This window comes from Porites lutea, chromosome 11 (assembly GCF_958299795.1).
Source record: "Porites lutea chromosome 11, jaPorLute2.1, whole genome shotgun sequence".
NCBI classification, from domain to species: Eukaryota; Metazoa; Cnidaria; class Anthozoa; order Scleractinia; family Poritidae; genus Porites; species Porites lutea.
This window is the reverse complement of record NC_133211.1, coordinates 9,531,395-9,554,767: the sequence shown is the minus strand read 5'-3', so window position 1 is coordinate 9,554,767 and position 23,373 is coordinate 9,531,395. Positions and strand designations below refer to the sequence as shown.

The 23,373-nt window shown below is 39.1% G+C and overlaps 2 protein-coding genes across 2 annotated transcripts; both read left to right on the top strand.

The window, feature by feature from the left end:
* Positions 1-451: 451 nt before the first annotated feature.
* LOC140951803 (uncharacterized) lies at positions 452-13,147 on the top strand. Its single transcript, XM_073401153.1, has 12 exons — positions 452-593; positions 2,140-2,262; positions 2,656-2,862; positions 4,165-4,437; positions 5,158-5,211; positions 5,656-5,931; positions 6,440-6,555; positions 7,723-7,880; positions 9,201-9,334; positions 10,184-10,243; positions 11,909-12,004; positions 12,350-13,147. The coding sequence occupies exons 1-12, from the start codon at positions 524-526 to the stop codon at positions 12,688-12,690; spliced, it is 1,908 nt and encodes a 635-aa protein (XP_073257254.1). The 5' UTR covers positions 452-523; the 3' UTR covers positions 12,691-13,147.
* An 841-nt stretch (positions 13,148-13,988) lies between these two features.
* On the top strand, positions 13,989-21,972 carry LOC140951761 (MYG1 exonuclease-like). Its single transcript, XM_073401093.1, has 9 exons — positions 13,989-14,077; positions 15,956-16,247; positions 17,307-17,537; positions 17,883-17,961; positions 18,294-18,416; positions 18,944-19,090; positions 19,572-19,606; positions 20,152-20,400; positions 20,871-21,972. Exons 2-8 carry the CDS (start codon positions 15,988-15,990, stop codon positions 20,354-20,356), a joined length of 1,080 nt encoding a protein of 359 aa, XP_073257194.1. The 5' UTR covers positions 13,989-14,077; positions 15,956-15,987; the 3' UTR covers positions 20,357-20,400; positions 20,871-21,972.
* The last annotated feature ends 1,401 nt before the right edge of the window (positions 21,973-23,373 follow it).

Below are 23,373 nucleotides of genomic sequence, written 5' to 3'. Positions count from 1 at the left end.
GAAGCGTCATTGATAGTTAATTCGACCTGCTGCAGACACTTGTTGCCTTGTGGCCCGTCTCATTATGATAACGTGCTTCGAGAAACATATCCCGCGCCTCGCCAAAACAAATTACTTACATGTGCATATGGAACACTAAAAATGTTCTGATCAAACGTTCGAGTCAGCGATGGAAAAAGTGTCTTCTCTGTAGATTGCATCCATTCGATTCCGTTTGAAACAAGTACCTTCCCACTTAAGATCTTATCATCGGTTCTTTTGCATCATTTTCACCCGTTTTTGATGGACGCCCTGTCGAGAAAGAAGCCAAACAAGAGAACGGAACGTCACGATTGGTAGCGCTCTGACAATTTGGAATCAAATAATAAAAAGCTTGAGGGTTATGGCGCTGGTGGGGTGACCTCTCTACGCCCCTCTCTCTGATGTAATATTTGCAAATCTCAAGTGGTTAGTGAAATGCTGGGCTGTTTTCATGAGATATCGCTTTGTGCGACGCACTTTGTAAGAGGAGGCGTCCTGAAGCATGAAGATTACAAAACAAGTCACTTCTTGTTTTATTTTTGGATTATTGGCGATTGTGTCCGCAATTGAAGGTACAGTACAAGTTGAAAAAAAATTACTTTAACTTTTAACTTGAAGAAAAGAGACGACAACAGCGCCACCAGAAACGTTTTACTCGATGGCTTTCGTTTGAATTGTCACTTAAGGGTTTATCATTAAGTTCACAGTTAGGACCATTTTTTTCGAATCTCGATTGAATATCTGTGGGCAGGAATGTGATGTTCTCCTACTGTGTCTTTTTGTTATGGGAAACGCCCTCTTTATCACTGTCTTTAAAACCTTTAAAATGGGTGTTTGTATTAGTTTCGGTAAATGATTTCAAGTCTGATAACACTGATATAAAAGTATATACGTCAAACCCCCTTAATACGGACACTGAGGGGGCCATAGAAAGGTCCGTATTACCGGGGTGTCGGTATTAAGCGTGTTGAATTTAGAGAAAATGTAAAGGGCTTTCTTTACCCAAGGACAAATCAAACTGTCCGTTATAATGAGGTTTCTGTATTAAGCGGGTGTTCGTAAAGCTTGGTTTGACGTATAGCTAATTGCGTCGATCAGTGTTTCTGTTTTCTACTATTACCATTTTGTTGCTCAATTTTCTTTGTTTTTCTTTTCTTCTTTTTTTAACGATTTGATTGTCTTAGTTATATTTTAAAAGTCTTTTCGCCGTAGGCTGTAAATATTGTCATATGTCTCTTGGTTGACTAGCTTAGGACCATAATTTGTGATTGACACCTGTCGCGTTGCTACCTGTAAGACACCATTTTCAAATGCCATTGGGAGGAAATTGGGAGGAGCTTCAAGTCGAGACTAATGAAGGGATTTTCCGAACACTTTCCGAAGGTTTTATTATCGTTTCCGAACAGTTTCGCACAAATTTAACGAAGGTTACCGAAGTTCACTAAAATTTCCGAGGAAGATTTTGCTAAGGTCTCAAACGTATTTGAAACAAAATAAAGCAAGACAATGCAATGTATTTGTTTTTTTTGAAAATGTTCTAGGACTGCTCTCTACATTCCTTCATAATAGCTTTCACTTACATTCAGTGATACTTTTGCGGGTATTACGTATTATACACGTTATATAATACTATGAAATAGAGCGGTTTTCACTTGACTGTCGTAAAACCAAAACCAAAGTAAATACACTAGCCAACCAAAGGGCGTAGTAAAACCAAAACCAAACCAATTCCTCAATTACTTTCGACAGTCAAGTGAAAACCGCTCTAAGCAGCAAGTTTTTCCCTACAGAGGCAGCTCTAACTTTTGAGTCGATTACAGTCACTGTCATCCTTTATTGTAGCGTATTGTTCTCTATAAAAGTGTGGTTATAAATAAGCTCCAATTCCGCCGCTTTCTTGAGTCTGCTCCTTTTCGGGTCGCGGACTCATTTTCCGAACAGCGGCTACTAATCGAATCTAGGTTCTCAACTATCTATTAAGTTCGGATCATTCAACTACTTCTTTCCTAATATTCTGTTTGTCTTTTACATCCCCCAAAATAACCTTTAAAAGCGATTGAATAAGAGGGTAATGTGCATTATAAATTGAGATAAATTTGTGCATTTGCCCGGTGACAGATCAAGATGAACAAGATAATCCAGATGTAGAAGCAGACGAGGCTGCTGATGCTGCAGCAGCTGGTACTACAAATTTTCGACCTTCCACGCATGCGCCAGGACCGTGGTTTGAACGCATCATGGGTTAGTAATAAACAGCATATACAAAGTATTCGAACGCAAACGTATTTCCGGTTGTTGCTTGCCTACTCAGTTACCTACTCGAAAAGCGGAAATACGTCTGCGTTCGCAGGCTATTAACCAATTTCTCGAAGATTTTTTCCGTAGAATTTTCAAAATTTGCCCGAAAACTCCCCGAAGCCATTAGGACCATTTTCAGATATTCTCGAATGTCACCGAAGACTTCCAAAGAGTCCGAATTTGTAAAAGGACGACGTTAATGGGATAGCCTTTGCAAGAAAACAAACACAAATTCTCAAGTTATCCCTTCATTTTTGAAGTCAATTTCTTGTTGTTGTTGTGACACGCTTACTATAGGTAAGTTTTCAGTTTTAATCAATGCTGACTTATCCATAGGTCTTATACGTTCCAAGAACTTCCGTAACATTTACAAGAATTACCTGGGTAGTAGAGGAGATCAAGATTCCGCTGACACCTCATTTGACGAACTGTCGAGGCGGAACTTTGCCCCAGGCCCTGTGAAACATGTCTACGTGGAGGAGAAGAAAATAAGGCACCACCACCCTCATCATAAACGTCATCATCATTATCGACGTAAACATAGTAAGAATTACATTTATTTTAATGATTATTATTATTATTATTATTATTATTATTATTATTGTCATCATCATCATCATTATTGTGTCAATGACAAAATGCTTAAATTTGATTGGTTCTCAACAGCCCATATTGCTCAATTTGGCTACTGCAACACCTATAAATGTCCGATTAGACCTGTTCGAGGAGGAGCTTGGAATTGGACGGGTCATGTGGGACAGTAAACAGCCAAACAGAATCAAGTAGTAAATGTTACTAGTCAATGAAATTTAACTGCATAGCCCATGATAACTAATCAAAATCAATGAAAAAATAATGAGTGATCACGCTATCCTGCTTCAGCTTAAAGAGAAACATGAACGAAATTAACTGGCCCAGTGACTTTAATTCAGATCTGTTACTTTTAGCTTTGACAAACTGTTATACACTATTGATTCAGAAAGCCTTCAAACCAAAGAAAACGATAGCGTTCCTGTAGCCTGCGTGGTAGGCGCAAAAAAGGATGGGGGAGGGGAAGAAAAACTTGAGAATGATGACTGACAGCTTTCGAAATTGTCGACATCTGTAAGGATCAAAATTTAGCCATGTTTAAACCATTCGCTCCTGAGAATTTTGCCGAAAAAAGCGTTTTGAAGCTAATCGAGCCGTTTTCTGGTCACTGTCTGACAGTATAAAGAGCCAAAACTGCCCAGAAACTCGTTTATAGGTCGAGCACTTCGCCGCCTTCTGTTCCAGGTTCAAAATATTCCGAAAATCCTGCATGCACAGAAGGCACAACAGTCTGGACTTTTACCTTTGGCTTTTCCTCCTCCCCCCTTCTTTCGCTTTCCTTGGCTTTTTTTTTTATTTTGTTCTCCTGCTGTGCGTTTACTAAGCTTTTAGGATCGCGTATATATGGAAGGAAGTGTAGGTTGGTATTGAAATAACATTTTCAATGGAATTTTCAGGTCAACTTTTCATAGTTTTCGCTTTTTTTCTCTGGTGTTCCTTGACTGAATCGTGCTCATTCTTGCATGGTTGGAAAGATCTCTTCCCCCAGCACAAGTTATCCACTAATGACGTCACAAGTGACTGTGATGCACCGGCGGTTACGGGGGGTTCAGGAGCGAACGGATCAAAGCATTTATGTCTTAATTTCCCCTTTATATCGGTTATACTTTAGTTAGAAGCTCTTATCAGCGGCGCTTGTCCTAAGTGGGCTTCTCTTTTGGATGGTCCCTTACTGGAGGGTCAAGTATACTTAAGTATTCAAATGCTACACTTTCACTGAACGTAAGACCCTTTTTGTCCTTTGCTCTGTTACAGAGGCCAAGAAATGGGCGAACGTGAAAATAGTCAACCAAGTTGGTTCACGTGTCAAGATAAAAGCCAACAAGATCCTTCCAAGTGCTGTACTGAGCAGTGGCGAAATTTTCGTCTATCATCGGTTTCTTAACGGAAAAGAACGAAAGGCTAAAATCACTCTGAAAGCAACAGATGAGTACACGGACAAACCATTGACCATAAATGGAGTTGCCAAATTCATCGTAAAACCAACGACATATGATGACACGCAAGAGGTCTATGTTTATCGATCAGGTGGGTGCGATATTTGTGTTCTGGTCTTTTGACAAAAAGAGATCTGTTTAAAAGAAGGTGAAGTTAGCAAAAAATTTTTTCAAACAGCAGTAAACTGCCGTTTCTATAGGTGTTTCTAAGCGCCCCCCCCCCCCCCCACTAATGAGCCCCCCTCTTGTAAGCCTCCCCAGTTATAGGTCCATCCACCTGTAAACAAAAAAAATACACCCGGTTATTAGCCCCCCCCCCCCCCCCCCCCCGATATGAGGCCCCCTCTAGCTTGTATTAAAATTAATTTGATTTATTATGACGTATTGAAGCATAATTAAAAACCAATTAATGTAAAATGTATTTTGATCAGCACTGCTATAGCTTGTTTCGAAGCTATTTTCTCCTGTTGTAAACCCAGTCGAATAGAAGCCCCGCCATTTATAACATTCTAACATCCCTTACGAAGATGTATAAGCACCTGCTTATGGGCGGCAGTTTATGTTATTACAAGGAAGAAAACAAATCAAATGATAGATACTCTCAACATTCAATTGCTTCCGTGCCCACCAATATAACCGAGTTTCGCAACATGAGCAGGACGAACTTTTCTAAATTTTTAGCGGGCCACTGCGTTTGTAAACGTGGCGTAAAGTAATGGTAATGAAGAAAGAGGTTTACTGGCAGATTATAATGAAGAACTTTGAGATTTTGCCCTGAAGGTCCCTCTAACTGTATTCTCATTAACTATAGACTCAAGGAGTGGTGTCCTGGATTTTCGTCACGGCCACATTCTCAAGAATTTAGGCAAGTCGTTCATGTTTTATCACTAAGACTAAAGACGACTACCTCACCAACGTACGGAACGCGTTTTTCTTTCCAAATGATTCAAATCCGGAAAAATTATGCGTCTTAATGCGCAACTTTCTATTTTCAAATAAAAAAAGGCATCCGTATGGACAGGCAGACGAACCTCCCGCAAAAGACCACCCAGAATGCCAAGAGCGCTCACAAACTGTAAACGAGAAGCAAAACTGGGCCGAGTTAAATGGTGCAAAGACTTCTGGGATCGTTACGGGGGAAGCACCAGTCAGCTATTGGCCAATATTTTTTTTCCTTTCTCCAATAACAGTCCCAGAAATCTTTCCGGCCCAGTTTCATCTTTTTTTCCAAAGTGGTGAATCGTAGAAGAATTTCATATCGTCAGGTGTACATGTATTCTTTCTTTAAAATCATTGCTTCTTTTCTTAGGTAACGATAACAGATGGTTTTACGTTAAACTCATAAACCACGCAGGAGGCCACGCCAGAATAGTTCCGGACCAGATCCTCCCGGCCACCACAGTTAATGCGGATGAATCGCAGGTGGAATACGCGCGCCTGGAGCCTGGGGATGAGTACAAGAGAATTGTGCTAAAAGCGTTTGACGCTATGACTGAGGAGCCGCTCAAGCTTAATGGAGAGTACAGGCTGGGCTTAAGGCCTGATGACGCAGGGAATGTTGCTAAAGTAAAGGTTACTCGAGGAGGTACATGATTCTTTTTGACGCGCGAGAATTCCTGCCACATTTCTCAATCGGGACTTGCACACGCGCGTTAATGTTTTCTCGTGAATGACGTCAGTTACGGGTATTTTTCTCAAGTTCTAAGTGTTCGTGTACTTGTGTAGCGTTCGTGACGAGACAAATGATGACTTTGTTAGCGACTTAAACGTTACTGGTAGTTTTATTTGCTTTGGATTTGGCTCAAAGAAAAAAAGCAATTAAAAAAAAAGCTATAGAAGGGGATAGGGGGTATATAGTGGTTTTCTTTCTTTTACATACCTTTCCTTTTATTTTCTTTTATATGTTGGTGTAACTCTTCCTTACTTTTCATTATTTTTTCTCTTATATTACTTAAATATTTTATAATAATCTTTATATTACAAGACCCTCAAGCTACTGAGGCTCAAAGTCTCATCGTTTTTTAATTAAACGTTATTTATTGTTCGATTGAAATAGGGTTTGCCTTATAACTACTCTCTTGTAATCTGATTAGATACAATTTACGCCAAGTGTGATAACTTTGTTCCAATGGAGCAAGATGCGCCGTTTGAATATCAGATATCAACAGGTGACGCAAAGAGTTGGTTTGATGCTGTAAGGACCTGCAAGGTAATCGATACAATAGGAATCTTTAACAGATTGGAAGTTCATGTGCTTTAGATACCGTCTATCCTCTATCAAGCTCCAAGGGGTGTTTTTTTTTTTATTTATCATGCACGTTTGAGATGAATGGCCTATTTAATTTAGCGAAAAGAGGCGCCATACTGATTTTAAAAACAACCAGAAGAAGGTATCAATTCTCCAATTGGAGGTCACATAGCCGAAAATCAAAACCAAACACTACCATCCTGATGAGCCCTAAAAAAGGAAAAAAACCTATTCATGGCTGCCACTGCCCGTGTGATAAGATTTTGCGCATGAGTGAGCTACAGGCTAGGGCGTGGATTAGTGTCGGTGTATCACGTGCTCTTAGTTTGTTTCATACCGGATCAGTCCACTCCTGCACAAGTGTTACAGTCACGGTTAATTGATACAACATATTTTGTTTGCTTTTGAAGAATAAGGAGGAGGGGGCAGCTTAATAACTTTCTTCCCCTGGAAAAGAGGGTCTTATTAAAGAAAGAGGGTGCTTAATTGATAGCGCGTGCTTAATAGAGGATTTACTGTAATCACTTGCCACACCAGTCTTATCTCTTACATCTCTTATGAGCTGGCAAGCAACAGTAAAGAATGGGAGTTCTGGAAATATGGCTGGCTTGAAATAGAACCGTTGCTCTCGAGCTCGATCTCTTGCTCAATTCTTAAGGTTACTATTAATTGATTGAAAGAGAAAAAATTGAAAGAATCCGGACTGTTAACGTGACAGGAGAGAAATGCGCGTACCGTACCCACGCAAAGAGCCACCTTATAATGTGTAGCAAGAAGTAGCGCAGGAAAGTACCGCTCGGTAGTTTTCATTTGAATGGTCACACTATAGAAAATCATTCGCAGGATCAAAAGTAAGATACAGTTTTTAAGGGACAATAAATAGTATATCACAAGGCAGTACTACTCAAAATAGTTTTATCATTTGACCTGGACAGAGTAGCTTTCATCTGAATGGTCACACATACTAAGGTTCCTATCCAAAGACTTGCAAAAGTTGGAACCAATTTGTGCACCATTATAAACAGCGTCAGACCACAGCCTTTTGGGTCTCATTTGAATTGTGATACTTCGCTTCCAAGGTGAGAAGAACTTAGAAAATTGATATAAGGTTTGCGTCTCTCAATTTAGGTCTGTGACGCAGAACTACTGAGCGTTCACACACGAGAAGAAAACGACTTTGTCACGAAGGAGCTTCGCAAGTCTTCCGAAGTGAACAAACTGTGGATAGGTATGAGCTACTTGGAGCAAAGACGAATGTGGTCCTGGATTGACGGCTCACGCTACAGGTGATTATCGAAAGCTAAAATCACGCAAATTTCAGTTGTCAGTGGTTCAGTGATTTTCAATTGTCTTAAGTGTAGAATTTGTACCTAGTACCTAGTACTGAATGGGATAATTTATAATCTCGTTTCCAGGGTCTCTCTTCCTTTTATCCCTTGCAGCCCTGGGGCCCGTTTCTCGAAAGCCCTGAATATTAACGGGCCTGGAAAGCTTTTGTTGTTTGTTGTTAACATCAGTCAACAAAACAAAATGGACTGGTTTGTTAGCGAGAACCTGCGCTTTTATTCTTTAAATTTGGATTTTAATCTTTGATTTCGGGCCCGAAAAGTTACTACGACTTTCGAGAAACGGGCCGCTCTAGCGAGGCAGAAAAGAGAACCTGTCAGGGAAACGAAGTTAACTAGTTAACCGTGAACTCATCCTTAACAGTGAACATCAATCTGCAAAGTTGATCGTACTACGTTCAAATTTACTTTGCAAGACAAAAAAACTACACTGATAGAATCTAAACAGATCAGGGTTGTAGCAGCTGACAGCTGTTTCGCCACTTTTGTGGCTCATCAGGACGGCGCAACAAACAGAGGAGCTCCGCTAAGAAGATACCCCAACCTCGTTCCCAGGGCTTTTCCACTTCCATTTTGTAAGTGAAAACCCTGGGGATGAGGTTAGAAATACCCGCACACTCTGTTCAAAGCCAAACAGGTATTGTGGGATGCCATAAGGTGGAGAGGCTGACGTTACGACTAACGAAAAGGAAAGGGGAAAGAGGGAGTTAGGCGCGCGAAAAGACGAAGGGTTCGCCCAAATTACTAAACTTTGCCTGGATAAAACCGCTGCTTCTTTCACTAGTAATGTAAAAGCTGCTCGTAAGGTGTTTCCTCATTGGTCGCAGAAAACAATAACACATCACTGTTTATCATTATTTCCCATTGTTTCACGGTTAGGGTATCGAACCAGTTGGCTTTTAGGGTTAGTAGAGGTGCTACATGACCTCTTTCACAGGCTTTCCTATAAGGCTTAGTGGAGGACCTGGGCCTTTAAAGCAGGGAGCTGGAAACGAGCGAGAAGCGTGAGTGGGGAATGATGGGAACGAGCGCAGACCACGAATGGGGAGTGATGGGAAGGAAAAGGAGAGAAAGGGGATAAAATAGACGCTCCTGATTATTTCCAAGAATTTCGACCTTCTAGAGAGATTCCAAGGCTTATCGATTTAACATCAAATATTCTAGGGAAAAAATCGATTTTTCTTTTTATGTATATATCAAAAGTAGCTTTTTACACAGCAGCAATACTAATTAAATACTCTTGTTATGTTGCATGCTTAGATACCAGAACTGGAAAGAAGGCCAACACTATGACGGTAAAGATGAGCAGTGCGGTATAATATATCAACAGTATGACTGGGGAAGATGGGATGATGACAACTGTTATAAACCCCTGGGATATATCTGCAAAAGACGTGAGTACTGCAGCTTCTCAACTGGCCTGTCTATATGACGTAGCGTGTTAATTGGCTACCCTCCCTTCGTTGGGTAGGAAGCCTGGCCCCTAACCTGTGATTATTTTTGAGGGGGGCGGTTTTTTGAAAAGTGCGTTTCAGTGCATTTTGAGCGATAGGGAAAGAAATTTTAGCCATGAGGATGACACTTCTGCTTCAATCGAACAAAATCCAAAATAATCCAAAATGATGATCCAAAATAAAAGGAAATACGATAGACTTATTGTCCCACTTAAAAAAATTATTTTCTGCGAGTAGCCGGAACACAATTTTTTTTTTAAACAACTGCTCTGTTCACACGCTTGCATGGTCAATCGTTTTCGATCGCTTTTCAAGTGTAAACGTCTAAAAAGGAGGAAGGTGGTTAAGAGATTGTTGTTTAGAATTGCTAAATCATCTTTTCTAAAACTACCAATTTATATATCGCTTTTAGCAAATCAAGTAAAAGATCATCCACTGTACAAGATCCCTTACAAACGTTTTGCAGTCTAGCTCTCTGAATATTAACGATGTAAGTCCTAGAATGTGTGCAGGGAGGTAGGAATTTTAAGGCCCGCTGCCTAGGAGAATTCCACGTGCTTTCAAGAAAGGATTTCTCCCTCAATATGTGGAGTGATAATTGAAGTCTGTCATACACTTGCTATTCAACTTGCGGAACCATGTTGCGTAGAGGCGGTCGATGGGGACGGGATTCGATTGCTGGAGGGACAAAGAGGGAATAGTGTGTTACGAAGTGCTTGGACGCGTGCGTCTGTTTCTATCTCGAATTTTTCAAATTAGTTAATGTTTCTCTTTTTTAATGATTTTCAGATCGTTCAAGAAATTCAGATAAATCTAACAATAGCACAAAATCAGCAAATGGGAAGAGAGGTGAGGAGCAGTTACTGGGGCAATGATTAACTGGTGCCGGAATTCTTCCATAACGAACTGATAACTACATCGGTTACCGGTCGTTTTGATACAAGTCGTTTCGATACAATTTTATTCAGTCGAGGTGTAAATAGTTTCACGTTCTTGGCGTAAAGGAAGAAGAATATTCACCCCTAATGTTTTTCGTGTTCAAGCAAAAACTATACTTGAAGTCAGTGGTCAAAAGTAGTGTGCAATTTCACTGGTTGAGTTCGTATCGAAACGACTTGCATCGAAACGGTTTTGTGTTAAAACGACCGGTCTCCACTACATCTATTTCTTACTGAGTTAACGTTTCTTGAAACTCAACTAAGCTGGCATTCAGACCACATCAGCGTGATTGTAATACTTTATTAACATACTCTAACAAGCTTTCTCAAGGTTCTCTTGATTGACAGAAGTAACTGAAATTTCTTCCTGTGAACTTGTAAAAACCATATCTGTAAGATGGCGTAGGGAGAAATGTCGATTCTATATTTAAGTCGTATTTCACCTAAAAATATTGTAAATTAATGGAGTGGAGGAAGGATTTCATGCAATATTTTCTCTGAAACTAGGATTAGAATTGTGAGCTAAACTAAGAAATAATCATGGTTACCTGAAACTAAAATAATAGAAAAAAATGTAAAAGACACAGCGCATATGAACACATTTCTAGGTAGTCTCCATTTTCAAGTAGTTTTTTTCATATAACATAATAGAGGTGACGGTTAAGCGAATTTCAAAGTTAAAATGGGTACATATTTGTATTGAGAAATATCTCCCAGTGCAAACAAGTAAACATCTGTATTAAAGATCCAAGCCAAATCGATATATTTCGATAATGACCTACTAATAAAGATTTTAAAACTATGGCTCTGTTTTTAATAACTTTCTAACAAACTATTTCATCCTCTTTACCGAATTTTATAGTCTTTCTGTTATGTGATATTGTAACTGACATCTAGACTACGAGTAGTCCCACATTGATAGTAGAGCGAGCGAAACGCGAGCGCGCGTGAAAAGGCGACACGCGATTTTTCTCTGTCCCCGCCGCGTGTCGCCTTTTCTCGCGTGGGATGATTTTCACGCGCGCGCGCGTTTCGCTCGCTCTACTATCCCTTGAGGAAAAATGGGGGACTACTCGTAGTCTAACTGACATCCGCCTCCTTGAAAGTTCTATAATTTTCTATGTGGTATATAACAGGGTTCTCTCGAAAATGTGAAATAAAAGGTGAAAAAACATTGAGTAGGCGGCAACTGATTCGATCGAAAGGCGTGTCTTGAACGTGGCAGATTTGTGTGTAGGGATAGGTATGGGAAATGGGCTACTTCCTTTTATTGGGGGAAATCCGGGGCCTCCCGTAGGATAATTTTTATCTTGGGGTTCCTGAAAAGTGCATTTCAGTGCATTTTGAGCTACCAGGGAAAAAAGATCACCTTTGTTTATCCACATCTGTTTGTCCCACTTAAAAAGTTATTTTTAGCTTTTGAGTGGCCGGCGCCTTTTCTATTCGAGTCGCTATTTGCTAATTATTTTGAATTTTCCTTGTTAATTACAGTAATTCGTCCATTTTTTTATCCCCCGTCGATCTATTTAATTCGTTCCCATGTCTACTAGCTTCTACTGTTACTGTAACGTTGCAGGGTGCCCAAACATTTCTCCAGAGTGCCCCTCCCTGTGCAAGATTGTTAGGATTCCCGGATCTTGTCCACATTGTGACTGTGGTCCTCTTGTCAAAGGTTTGTTGTCTCACTGAAGGGATTTCGGAAGTTACTAAAGATACTGACTCCATCCCCTGCTGCTCCGATTGTATTGCCAGTAAAAGTAACATTCCTAGCGCGCCTTCGTGTATCTTCCAAAGCATATAAAAGTGAATAGACAATAAGCAATTTTTCTTAGAAGAAAAAAAATTGAATTGGGAGTATACCTCAGTGAGCGGGAAATGGTTTTTCAAGCGCTAACCGAATGCCCGTAAATTTGGGCAACTCTGCGTGTTTTTTGTTTGTTTTTTCATCCGAGTAACATGTTGTATCCTAATTGCACGTGTTTACATGGATACAAAGTTATTGTCTTTTTTTAATTAGGTTATGACGCTATGAGCGATAAGGAACGATCAAGGGTTAGAAACCTGTTCTCGGAAGCTAACCGTCAAATGCACGAGGTCAGACGGGCTGGGATAACGCGTGCACGGACCATTCGTCGTTCTAGAATCATGATGGAAGCAAACCGGCTACAAGCTGAAGCAAGGACTCTTCAGGAGATGGCTAACATAGAGGGGATCCCTCTAAATTTGCCTTTCCAGCCTCCCCCACTTTCCCTTCGAAGGGAAACGATTTCTAAGCCAGAAAGGAACATGGTTAGAGAAATTGCGGTCTTAATGAACGATATCGAGAAGGCCGAAAAAAAACGCGAGAAAAGGATTTAATATGATGAGCCACGCCCCGTGGAGTTTGTGGAACACTTGATCACGCTTTGAGTAGAACACTCGCTCAAGTGAGGCAGAATATGATCATTGAACTTCATTTTCTATTAAATAAAAAGTTTAGGTGATTGGGAGGGTGTAAATGGGTTTTATCGTAACTGAACTTGCGTTCTGAGTTTCAAATGTTCTTCGGCTAGCGCTGTATTGAGAACGAAGAAAGAATACCTGTGTGTACATAAAACACTGAAACAGTCGTGTTAATAATGCAAATGAAAATTAGCTTATTTGATGGTTTTTAGATACAAACAAAAACTGGACACGTTACCCTTACCTCTAATGCTATTTCCATCAGTGTGTTGGAGGAGATGGAACAAAGGTTTAGGTCACGAAATTTTGTAATTTCATAAATAGGATTTATATGGAGTGAATAAACGACAAAGGTTTTACGTTGGTGTGGATGCTCTGTCCTCAAAAGTAACTATGCATAAACTATGATTTTTTGAGCCTCTGTAAGGCCTGTAAGGGCTAGCCTCCCACGCAAACGTTCGTGGGAGGCTATGTAAGGTCTGTGGGGAATTAAAAATAAAGGTCTTCATGCGGTTTTTTATATAGATGGGCTTATTTTATTTATTTATTTTTTAAATACTACATATCGCTGTATGTGAATTTTTAGGATGTTTATCAACAATCCTTGTTGAAACTCGCTAGTTATGTACATTCTTTTATTTTTTATAGGACTCAATATATTCTGTTTTTTTCTGAAATTCGCTGGTTCTATTTCTTTGAAAGTGATTGGTGAGATTCGCTCTTGCCGTATATTCAGGCGCCAGCCAAAAATACAATTTTTAACCAAATATCGGGCAATCAGATAATAATATGCCTCTCCTGGTTCTATAACTGATCGTTGAAACAATACCTTTCGGCTTATATCATATTCTTGAGACTCCACCTTTTAAGAAATTTTCTCCGTATTTTCTCGTCCTGATTAGGCTCCATAGCGACAATCTGCCAAAATCCCTCGGCCTACAGGGGCCCAGGAGGTCCACCCACAAGTCAAATTGCTCTTGCCCTTGCTCTGATATTTCCCGGTCTCCGTGAATGTTTCATTTGGCAACGCATGGGCGGTTTTCGTTTCTGCTTTTTTTTGTTCCTCCTTCGTCCTATTTATGACATTTCTCTGAAGTCCATTCCGTTTCAAACATCTGGTAGTTGGTGTTCCTGTGTGCCCCTCCCCGGCAAACTCCACTCTCTCCACCCGAGAAAGGTTATAATTTATTCCAAGCGCGCCGAGAGCACCTCTGTTTTCTTTTCGCTAAGGACACTACGGCTCTCTTCGTGCACGTGTTGAGTCAAGCAGCTGGAAGGAGGACAAGCAAGTTCCTCTTCAGAGGTAATATAATCATGTTAAGACCCCTAAAATGATAATTATAACCTCAAATTTGTACTCTACTGAAGTTACCGCGGCCTTGACTTGTGCGCATATCCAAAAATATTCGGTGGAGGTTCGGGAGGTTGCCCAGAGAATTGCAACTTCTTTTTTAGTGAAAAGTTTGATCAACACAGGAGTCATTTGGTAAGTACAGGGTGGAATGTGATTGTCCGATTGAGTGCAGTCCTGAACAGCTCTGTTGTTGACCAACAGTGATTGAAGTTTCCACAACCTGTGCGGCAGTCATGTTCTTCCTTCGTCAGTTGTAAATGCTTAATTTTTTATTGATGTTATTCTTCTTTCAAAATATTTCTCCGTTTCTGACTGGCTTTAATCCTTCGGTGGATTCTTTATAACTAGAGTGCTTTTTTATACCGTCACTGACATCAGTGACTCAGAAGTCAATATTCTCGCCAATTTCGCATAGACCATAATGCACCTTTTTTAGCCCACAAAATTTTGCATAAGCATTGTCTTCAATTTCTCTTGGGACTACTGTTTTACCCAGGAGAGTAGGGGGGTAAACAGGGTGCATTATCATTGGTCTATGTGACAATGGTGACATTGTTACGTTGTAGTGCAAGGCAGTCGTGTCAGGGAGATCATGTGAGTGCAAAAACTTAAGAAAATGGTTATGCAAAGGTAAAACAGGAATGCTGACTCAAAGTGATAGCAAGAATGGGCAAAGATATTATGTACCAGTCAATTCCAGAACCCCCAGCAAAACCACGGGCATTTGGCTGTTTTGAAAAATCTAGGTGAAGTTCCCCAGTATGTTGGCAGTTTAGATGGTCAAATGCCCCACTAGCTAATTAACACTTCAAAAAGCATCAAATCCCCCACCCACCAGCCATTATTCAAAATTTTCCCATGCATCAAAACCATTTATTCAAAATTAATTTGCTACTAAACACCACCGAAATATTTTTAGTCTCGGAAAGCTGTCTTATGGAGGTTTGGTCATTTCATAAAATTGTCCTTTCAGAAAGTCCACATTTAATGGGTTTTTTAGAAGGCTTTCAAATTCTCAAACGAAACAGTGAATATATGAGCAATGACCCATGAATGAGGTGCACATGCTGAATGAAAGAATTACGAAATCCTTTTGCTTGTGATGCTGACCAGCGTTTTGACGCAAAAGTCAAATGCCCAACCAGGAGGGCCTCATTTTGGAACTACTTCCCCACTGTACAGAACAAAACTTCAGTCAAATGCCTGGGGAGAGGGAGGGATGGGCAGTTTTAGAATTGACTGGTACATTACTCAATACATGTCATTACTGCTTTTTGATTATATTTTAATCTAAAAAACATCCAGAAACTCCAGAGGAACAGTCCTAGGAGATAAGGAGGTAAAGAACTCTTTCAACTAAATAATAGTCTGCCATTTGTACATCCCCCATAATACATTAATATGGGATGCCATATTAATGCCTTTTATATGAGAATTTTTCCTTCCTCTGACTCTTGAAGAAAGTCTTGTCCAATTGTTTGGGACTGGTAGATTTTTCTTCCGTGCAAGTGACTCTTCATGCCCACTAAAATTTCCCAATCAGCAAAGGCTATTGTGGTTCACTTTGTAACTAAAAAGAAAAGAAGGGAAAACCTTATCGCTGCTTTTCCAAAGGGAACACTACAATTTTAATTCAAGTTTTTTCAATCCCTACCCCTTCCCGCTTTCTAGGCTCAGTCTCCAGCCATGTTTCAATACGGCCCCATGATTTTCCTTAGTGTGGGTGCATTGTGACGCCCATGGCTGGTGGCTAAGTTTTTACCCCCAACCCACTAATATGTCCATCAACATAAAGACTTTAGATGATTGTATTGTTTCTTTCTACAGGGTTTTTTCAAGGCTCCAGCTGGTTTGCTGCTATGGCTGAGTCAGACCTTAAGAATGATGATCACTCTCCTCAACCAAAAAAGCCTCTTGTTACTCCAAAGATAGGAACACATAACGGAACATTTCACTGTGATGAGGCCTTAGCTTGCTTTATGTTAAAGCAGTTACCAGAATACAAACATGCTGATATTATAAGGACTAGGAATCCTGAGGAGCTGTCTAAGTGTGACATTGTTGTTGATGTTGGAGGTGTTTATGATGCTGAAAAACATCGATATGACCACCATCAGCGGTATGCAATTGAACAAAACTCTTTAATAAATTTTATCTTAGAAGTTAATTTAATCAGAAAGCCTTCGTGCTTTGCAAAATTTTTTCAGTCATCATCACTTTGAGAAAACCAAATAATAACCATGTACTGAAGGAGATATACCAAAGGAATAGAAAGAGATGAAAAAGATGCATTATTCTATCATCATATCATATCATGGATGGAACAACAAGGACAAAAAAACTGCATGCCTGACAGGATTCCAACCTTTGATTCCCAGACAGCTGGGCACTGACCCTAAAACTCTAAGCCACGTACAAAAAACTCAATATTTCTCGGATAGCTGTAGCAGTGACAAAACTTCTGTTGATAAAATTTGGTTAAATGTAATTTAACTAAGTTAACCACCACGAGCTTAGTGGTCAAGCGGTTCATAAGCTTGGCGGTCAAGGGGTTCACAAGCATAGTGGTCAAGCGGTTCACAAGCTTAACAGTTAAGCCGTCCACAAGTTAAGCGGTCAAGCGGTCCACAAGCTTAGCAGTCAAGCGGCCCACAAGCGTAGCGGGCATCCAGCGGTCAATCCCATAAGTGCAGGCTCACATGGTTTGTGGTAGCTTTGTACACGGCCAGGATCTGCGAGTTCTTTGTTGGGCATTTGTGCAGTGGTCTGTGGAGCGGTTCATTTAGCGTCTTCCCCCCCTCCCATCCCTATTTTTCTTCCTTCCACTGTTTCATCAGTGTGACGGTGCCTGGAATGGGGCCTCATGGCTGGGTTGCGGGGATTTGCCAGCCATGGGGGCAGTTGTCTATTTAGTGGCTGGCTGGCCACAGTGGAAGCCCCTGGGTATCCCAGGCACCCACCTTCCACTTAAGTGAGGCAGTTGGTTAATTAACAATTTATTAATTGCATATTTTTAATCAATTACTGGACATTTATCATAAGGTGTCTTAGGAAGAAAAGAGGTTACATCAATGTGTATACTGGTAAATTGATCCTGAAAGTTGGAGCCATAATGTTATCCCTAGTTGACTGTTAGGAAGGAATTTTTACCGTAACAATTTCTTAATTTTCATTATAGAAGCTTCACAGGATGCATGAAGACACTGAACCCAAACAAACCTTGGGTCACAAAACTCAGTAGTGCAGGCCTTGTTTATCTTCACTTTGGACATAGAGTCATCTCACAAATTCTCAAGACCAAAGAAGAGAATGATGTGACCTGTAAAATATATGACAAAATTTACGAAAACTTTGTTCAGGAAATTGATGCTATTGACAATGGGATCAGTCAATGCGATGGGGAGCCAAGGTAACACCGTCTACTTTTTACAGGCGAACTTCCACACAAGAAAAAAAATTGCTTGATCCCAGAGATCTATGATACACTTTCGAAAACATCTCCTGCACCTGCCTGAATTTTGTTAAACCAACCTGGCTGAAGTGTGGGATACTGAACCCAATGTGAGATCAATTTATTGTATTCAGTGCCTTTCTACCTGTTTTGTAACAAGATTTGCATCAGAGCCTTTAAAGACTATGTTTTTGTGTATGGGAGTGGGTAAAAAATCATGTTGATAAATGATTGTTTATTATCATTCACAGGTGAACTAACAAATTATTACATGATTTATAATATCAAACCCTCTAAAAACAGGTACTCCATCAACACAAACTTGAGTTCTAGAGTGTCTCATCTTAATCCACGATGGAATGATCCAAATCCAGATTCTGAGGTATGTACAACTGTAACAATAGATAGGTAACTCTGCTAACTTGGTGAAAGGGCAACTCTCAATTAAATGTGAATGTGGTGAGGTTTTTTAACTACACAAGATGTGGACAAGGAAAGACACAGACAGATGACAGAATTAATTATATTATGTTAGGCACCTATGCATTTCTTCAGTAGTCGTTAAATTGCTTGTTTCCTTCAAAATGTGACTATATCTCTTAATAGGAAGTCATATAATGACTCTTGTAGGAGGGAAAGTAACTCACTCATTTAACTGTCTAATTCCTCCACTTGCATTAAAGCTCAGTCATGTTCAGTAATTTTCATCAACAGAAACAGTTTCAGAAGGCCATGAATTTAGTTGGGGAGGAGTTTTTGGACAGAGTTTGTTTTTACCGTGACTCCTGGCTACCTGCAAGAGGTCTGGTGAAGGAAGCACTTTGTAAACGAGAAGAGGTACATCTTGCTGTTCTAAAATTCACTTCTGTGAAAAAAATGATGCTGCTATAAAATTCAAGAAACTATTGCCTCACATTTTCTTTTTTACCCAGAGGACCAACAACACTATATTAGGGGGAAATTGACAGTGCCCTTTCCATAGTTACTTTGGATCATGATCATTATGTGTCTGGGAAACTGCCCACCAACCCCTCCCCTAAGCCAACATCAACACTTACTTCTCACTTATATTACATAGGGCAAAATATTGGCTTAGTGGAGGGGTAGGTGGGCAGTTTCCCAGAAATGTGTAATGATCCCTTACTTTTTTGAGTGGGCAATCCCAGTTTGCCATTGAGTATTCATGACCATAGAAAGAGTAATCAAGTGATCATGTGACCTTTCTAAAATAGGAGGGAAATAATACCATCAGTACTTAGCAATTAATTTAGAAATAGGCTATTAGCCTTATAGAAAAAGAACTGGAATGTTGGTTGTAGTATAAACTGATTGTGTTTTGTTCTTCTTTCCTAATTGTCAATTAGGTTGACCCAAGTGGCGAGATCATAGAGTTTGAAGAAGGTGGATTCCCTTGGAAAGAACATTTGTTTGAATTAGAGAAAGACTTAAACATTGAGGGGGAGATTAAGTTTGTCATATATACAGATCAAAATCACAAATGGAGAGTACAGGTAAGTAGGTAACATAACTGAAAAATATGTCATTCATTTGGGGCCTTAACACTGGAGAACAACTCGTTAAACTCGTAACTAAAATACCTGTATGTGCAGTTGCTTTCAAGGGCTTTGTCATGCAGATTTACTTTGAGCTGCAAAACTTCAAAAAAATGCATTCAAAGGTCTTTGTGCAACCATCTCTTGTACACTGCCAGCCTCCTATCCAAAGCTCCAAAATTTCTAAAGACAATGCACTATAATAATAGTTTGGAGCTCTTGTAAACACCCAAGTGTAAGTGTCTCATCTTCATGGTGACTCTTTGTAGCTGTGCAAACAAATTTATTATCCAGTGAGTCACCAGAACCAAATGGAATACAAATAGTACACAAAATCCCCTAAAATGGCAACACAAAAACACTGCTGTGGCTAATGCTGATCATAAGGTTACTAATAATGGAAGAAAATTAATATTAAGATCTTTTTTTTTCTGTATAGTGTGTTCCTGTCCGCCCTGATTCCTTTGAAAACAGGTAATAAATTATTATGATGCCCATAACAGTTGCTATAGAAAGGTCAAACATTTTAGGTGTTTATTTAATTACACATATTATGCCTGACTCTGATCAGTGGCAGCTCAACATTTTAAAAATTGAACAGCTTTTAGACATGAAACAGCTTTGGTGTCAATAGCTAGGAGACATGTTTTTTTTATTATTCAAATTTGTGACAAGTAAAACAAAATAATCTTTTGTTTCAAGAAACCTGCACTTCTGATTGGAATATTTATTAATACCTGCAATAGGTGACGTCAGTGTGATTATCACTCAGGACATTCAATTTATTGCATGATAATGTCATTATACTACAACTACTAGAATCCTTCAGTTTGTGGTTTTCTTGTGCAAAAGTAGTTACAGCTATTGTCTATTTTAAACCTCAGTGGAATTGACATGTCTAAATAAGAAAGTAAAAACAAAATTGATAAATTGTGGTAGTTCTATTCAAATGTCATCATGGAAATGGCCTTTTACGAACATCTCCTGTCACTTGCCTAACATTTGCTTCTGTCCCATAGGCTAAGCTTGTTGGAAGAATGGCGTGGAATAAGAGATGAACCCCTCAGTTTACTCAGTGGAATTCAGGGATGCATTTTTGTCCATGCAGGTGGTTTTATTGGTGGCAATGAGACACGCAATGGGGCCCTTAGTATGGCCAGAAAAACTTTACAATGCAGAAACACCAAGAACACTGCTAATGGAAATAGTGGTAGTACTAGCTAATGGTAGTTGCACTGAACCAGAGCTATTACAAGACGACCAGAAAGGTACATAACCGTGCAGTGCCGATCTGCAACAATATGATATTATTTTGATTTATCATTTCTTCCTGAAGAACAGTCTGACTTAATGGGTTATTCCAGCAAAAATCCATACCCCCACCCCACCATAAGGCACAATATTTTGACCCCCCCCCTCCCATCCACCCACTTTCCACCCAGATTTCTAAAACTGCTTGAGCCCCCCCCCCCCCCTCTCTCCTCAGGACTTTCAAGTGCAAAGTCCCCCCTCCCATCCAGATTTCCATAAAATTGTTAGATAACGTAATTTTTAATTTACATTCAAATTATATTCCTTGTAAGGGAGGAGAGGAAATTTTTCAGCTTGTCCACCCTAGTTGTAATCAACCAGAAATACACTTCAATGGGGGACAAAGCTGTTGTGACATCATCATCAAATGGGGTATATTTTGGAGAGGAAACAATCCAAACCTCTGAACTTTTATTGTTTCCTGCAGGTGGCTTGAACAGCAACATCAATGAATTGTGTGAAGAGGAGTGGAAAAACCTCATCTCTCATCTTGTGGCACCCAATGGGCTAACATACCCTGAAGTGATTGCTTTGGATTCAGGACTTGATATCAGGCACCTGAGTTCGGGGATGGCAAATGGTGGTGTTTGAGAAGATGTGATAGAATACATGTAATGATTTTAAGTTTTATTAAACACAAGGAATGTCTCAATTTTGACATGTTAATTTATAGACATCAGTCAAGTATCTACAAGCCTCATGAACATCTTGTATTAATACAATAATAACTGTTTAAAGAGGGTGGTTAACTAAGAAATCATGATTTTGAAGAAATTGTCTTGTTTATTTTTTAAAGAAAATAATCATCTATGCACGAGAGACATAAATGAAAATATAAGTACCTGTTAGTTGTATTTAGAGCTTGTGTATGTCTTAAAAGAAAGTGAAATTATTATTAAAAAAATTCAGACTGGAGCCAAACCTAATTGTGGAGTTGAACTCAATAATCTATTCACAGTTTGTCATTCTTTAAAATTGAAATGGGTATTCGTTTAATGAGTGTCCGTGTCAGCAAATTAAAGAAAGGATTGAACATAAACCAGCTCTGAAATATCTGTAACTTTGTACAACATGTATAGGAAAATGTTTTATTTTTTTGTAAGTAAGTGTTTAATAAACAATAATATTGCAAGTTGCCGCCACTTAAAGATAAGAAAGTATTGTATTAAGAATTCAGAGCCCACGTTTGTTAAAACCCCACTGACATATCATAAAATCAAGTGGAATGGAAAGACCCTGTGTGCTTTTTAATGCAAATTAATGATCAATTTATTTAAGAGGAGTAGAAGTTAGTAAATGTCTCTCTTGTAATAATGTTTTGGTTAACGTTTAATCTATTTACAGTTTGTCATTCTTTAAAATTGAAATGGGTATTCGTTTAATGAGTGTCTGTCAGCAAATTAAAGAAAGGATTGAATGTAAACCAGCTCTGAAATATCTGTAACTAATTGTATAACAAAGCAAGCCTCTTTCGCAAAGCGAGGCTAAGTGTAGATGTGATACAGTTTATGACAGGGTAAAATGTTTCTGGAAAAAAAAAAAACACTGAAAACTCCTTCTTCTCTTTTTTACTCCCCCCCCCCCCCCCAACCCCCCAACACCTGGGTAGGGGGACAAGACGTAGTAAAAGTTCCTTCCCATCCTCCAAAAAAAATTGACCACTACCCCTATAAGGGGAGCCTATGCAAATACCGCTTTTTAAAGGTAAAATTTCTGTTATGGTGGATTTGTTTCCTTTCACTGATGTAGACTGGCCTCATGAAAGTTATCATGTACCCATGAATGGTATCCGGTCTCCTCGCCACCAATGAAATCGGCACAATTAATATATCCTTTTATTAAAACATCATTCTAAAAATTTAAGTTTTAGCACCATTTCATTATTGACAATATATACTCATCCGGCCTTAAAAACGGTATCATGTACCCATGAGCGGTATCCGGTCACCTCGCTAGCAATGAAATTGGCACAATAAGATATATATCTTTTTATTAAAACATCATTCTAAAAATTTAAGTTTTAGCATCATTTCATTATTGACAATATATACTGGCCTTGTAAAAGGTATCATACCCATGAACGGTATCTGGTCACCTCGCCACCAGTGAAATCGGCACAGTAAAATATATATCTTTCTATTAAAACATTGTTCTTAAAATTTAAGTTTTAGCACCATTTCAATTTGACGATATGTCTTCTTAATGTTTATTCGCATTCATTTGTGAAGAAAAATTATAATGAAATTTGTTATTAATTTTTTTTAGTTGTTGTTTAACTACAGGCTACTAGAGAACTAATAAAAGCTTTTTAAAATATAAACTAGTCTATTAAATACATCTAAATATGAATCACACATTATAAATAACTTACACTAACTGGAACTTGTATTGAAATAAATAAATGATTAAAACCTAGACAAGAACCATGCATGCATATCACATAATTATATAAAGGTTACAAAACATATACAGTAACAGTACTTCGTAACTGGTTTAATTTTTGATGGGTAGGCGCCACTAGTCTCCTAAGAACCCCTACCACACTGTAGGCTATTCTGTTGGCATATTATAGACCCCATCTTAAAGTCACTTTGGGAAAAAGTATTTTTCTCAATCCCAACTTAGCCATTTTCTGTTTATGCACCTCCTTTTAAAGCCTTTTAACTAATGGTCATCCTGAAATGAACTGACACATTTTTTAAAGCTTAATGTGGTGTAAATCTTTCTATTTTTAAATCCCTACATACCTGAATTTTCTCACCCCCAATATCCTGAAAATGTGCAACCCCATAGAGTACCGAAGTCTTGGACGTTGTTCTTTCAGAATATCTTAACAAATCCCATAATTTCACAAATTTCATTTTCTATGACGTCACACTTCGGTACTCTATTCTAGTAACTCTTATAAAAATGCAACCCCAAAATAGTCA

Coding starts and splice junctions, on each gene's coding strand:
- LOC140951803 (XM_073401153.1), top strand. CDS start 524: ATGAAGATTACAAAACAAGTCACTTCTTGTTTTATTTTTGGATTATTG. Junction 4,438..5,157: donor GGTCTATGTTTATCGATCAG/GTGGGTGCGATA, acceptor CATTAACTATAG/ACTCAAGGAGTGGTGTCCTG. Junction 5,932..6,439: donor AGTAAAGGTTACTCGAGGAG/GTACATGATTCT, acceptor TAATCTGATTAG/ATACAATTTACGCCAAGTGT.
- LOC140951761 (XM_073401093.1), top strand. CDS start 15,988: ATGGCTGAGTCAGACCTTAAGAATGATGATCACTCTCCTCAACCAAAA. Junction 17,538..17,882: donor CAATGCGATGGGGAGCCAAG/GTAACACCGTCT, acceptor CTCTAAAAACAG/GTACTCCATCAACACAAACT. Junction 18,417..18,943: donor CACTTTGTAAACGAGAAGAG/GTACATCTTGCT, acceptor ATTGTCAATTAG/GTTGACCCAAGTGGCGAGAT.